Raw genomic sequence first — 2,900 nt, 5'->3', positions numbered from 1 at the left:
GGCTCGCGCCAGCCCGCGCATCAGCCCCTCTCCTCCTCCTCACACCTTGCTCTGTCTTTTCGCTCTAAAACATCAAATGCCTTTCATTTTGAAGTTTTTGTGGGATAGATACCGTTCAGAGGGCGAGCAGCACCTCTTGGTACCCTGTGCTGGGATTTGGCAAGTAAGTGCATCATCAGTAATTCATTTATTTTAGACGACCCAGACCTGAAAGATATTGACCCCACGGTATTAAAACATTGCCATGCAGCGGCTGCAACGTGTATTCTGGAGGCAGGAAAGCAGAAAGCCGACGTAACTGCTATAAGGTACTAAAGCTGCGAAGCTACCCCAGCTCTCTGGCGGTTAACTTTAAACCGTACTGCTGAGTTAATGTTAACAGAAAACTAATAAATTCTTTTTCCCGGTAGCACGTGTCTAGAAGACTGTAAACTGGATAAAGAGAGAATAGAACAGTTTTGCACCGAATATCAGGTTTTTAAACCAATTTTAACATATTTGTTTTCTTTCTCTCATAGGAATTTAATGAATCTAGCAAATTTTTTTCTTTTTTTTTTTCTTTTTTTTTTTTTTCCCCTCCAGAAAAACAAGGATGCATTGGAAATCCTACTGGGAAGGTAGGTAGGTCTGTCAGTCAGCACAGATATATAGTTTCAATTACAGCTACTTTGTAACTGTCCTGAAAAGCACCTACACATCCTTCACGTGATTAAAGTAAGAATATTGTTCCATTAAAAAAATACAAAAAATAAAATTGTACCTTTTTAACAAACTTTAGAAAAAAGATGTTGAAAATATTCTTCATCCTTTTGGAATTCTACTCTTAAACTTTTTCAACTTTTCAAGAAGCATTACAAGGTTCATGGGAAAGTTCTTTATTGAGAGGCAGCTTTAGAAAATGACGCTCCCTTTAGCATAGGGAACCTGTAATTGTTGTGTCTTTCAGCATAGGCAGATCTCCTCTCCATGTAACTGACGTGTCTTGGCGCTTGGAGTATCAGATCAAGGTAATTTTAACACATCAGGATGTTTCTTTAGTCTGGTTCAGTGCTGAGACCTGACTTTTTTCTATGCTCTTTGTTTTTAATTTAGAGCAGTCAACTTCATAAAACTTACCAGCCTTCCTACTTGGTGACCTTAAATGTAGAGGTACTGTACTCAACCCCTTCGGAGGGGAAAAAATGCAATTTCACAACTTCCGGGTTTTTTTAATAGTTTTGGGTTTTTTTTTTTTCCTTCAGAACAGTGATTCGGGATCACACCCGGACGTTAGTTTTAGTTGCACGATGGAGCAATTACAGGTACTTCTTTCCTTCATCATTGTTTCTATACTTGGCTCCAGTTGTGGATGTGAATGTTTCTAACAACTTGTCAGTCCAAATGAAATCATAGATACTGTTACTAAAAAACGAAAAATAACCCCAGGACTGGCAGGGTAGGGGACAGTCTTCTATAAAAATGGTCTGAGCGTAGTTTTCCTGTCTTCTCAAAGTTGCAAAGTAACTGATTTTAGTTGCATGGGGAGTGTTCTACATACATGGATAAATATTTTGCCTCTTTTCATAACTAGAACATATGTATGGGAGGAAATACACATTTTTCGGAAACTCTGATTTCCCGTGCTTTAAAGAAATGATTAAAGAAGCTGGTTCAATGATTGAAATGTGTCATGATTAAAAATAGAGAAGGAACTGAAGGCTCTTCAGTGGTGTTAATGATGTGTAAGAAATGTACTGAAACATATGTTGATCTTTGTTTAGCGATTTAAACGTGTAACTGAACAATAGAGGTATTGTAATGCTTGGAAGTGACCAAACTCTGGAGGATTGGGAAGAGGGGTTGAGGGGGAGGAAAAAAAGCAAGACACTAAAACTTCGGGTTTACACCTCTCCTTTTTTCATGTATGTCTCAAAAGTTGTCCTTGTCTTCCTAATGAGTGTTTTTAATTGGTTTGCTGTCTTGGTTAATCTGACAGGCTTTGGCTGGAGAATGGTCCTAGTACAAAATTGCACTCAAAATGTTTTCCGTATTTGAGAGATGTCTGTATCTCTAAAATCTCCCTCTTAGAAGCCTGGAACAAATGTCAGCCTTAGCCATCCTAACCATACCAATAAAATCTACGCGTTAAGAGTAGTAATCTTCTTTAGTAGATAATATATGTTAAAAGGTGCTTTTCTTGCTGTGTTGTAAAATGGGAAGCTATTTAATTACTTGCTGGCATTGTTCATCAGTTGCAACATTTCTTTGTGGTGTAAGGTGCTTGTTTCCCTTGGCTCCCAGTATAAAAAAATACCGCGTTGCTCCAGCTGACCTTTCGAAAACGTTTATTCTGAAACAGTATTTCATCTCTTAGGATTTGGTTGGAAAGCTAAAAGATGCTGCAAAAAGTGTAGAAAGAGCGTCTCAGATGTGAGTGGAGGAAGGTGTCAGCCTGCTGAGCCGAAGTACACTGATTCCTAGGAGTGTCTTCTAAATGACAAATGTCTTTCATCCCTTGATGCAAACTGTTGGGGTTTTTTCCTTCTCTCTTTTTTTCCCTAAGTTCATGGATGTGAATTAAGTGAAATAACTGTTTTTTACGACCACACTAGGTATTCCTTGCTTGTGTCATTTTTTTTTAATTAACTCTTGTTAAATATTTGCTTACTGTCAGATCTTCAAAGCATTCCTTCTGTTTCATTTTGTATATTTTTAGAATTGTCACTGGTTATTTTTGTCGGGGGTCTAATAAAGCTAATTCGCTCCTGCTCTGCAATTTACTCGGCCGAATGAGCCGTTCCTGAAAGTACGATGCCGAGCGTGAGAGCGGCTACACGAAGCGAAAATCCCTTCCCGCTCTGCCGCGGCTCCGGCGCGTTTGCGGCGTTGCCCCCGCGCTTTTGTTCCTTCGCCCCAGCCGC

General features: G+C 39.3%; 1 protein-coding gene across 1 annotated transcript; it reads left to right on the top strand.

Moving 5' to 3' along the window:
• Window positions 1-108: 108 nt before the first annotated feature.
• COMMD3 (COMM domain containing 3) lies at window positions 109-2,413 on the top strand (the record flags this gene model as incomplete). The annotated part of the gene is made up of 7 exons (XM_010149139.1): window positions 109-308; window positions 411-474; window positions 583-617; window positions 947-1,007; window positions 1,093-1,149; window positions 1,242-1,301; window positions 2,354-2,413. Coding segments are annotated over 7 exons (537 nt in total), but the record flags the coding sequence as incomplete, so codon positions are not given.
• Window positions 2,414-2,900: the final 487 nt, after the last annotated feature.

The sequence above is a fragment of the Eurypyga helias genome, unplaced genomic scaffold (assembly GCF_000690775.1).
Source record: "Eurypyga helias isolate BGI_N326 unplaced genomic scaffold, ASM69077v1 Scaffold42713, whole genome shotgun sequence".
NCBI classification, from domain to species: Eukaryota; Metazoa; Chordata; class Aves; order Eurypygiformes; family Eurypygidae; genus Eurypyga; species Eurypyga helias.
Note: the sequence above shows the minus strand (reverse complement) of the source record. Positions and strands in the feature narration are given on the sequence as shown.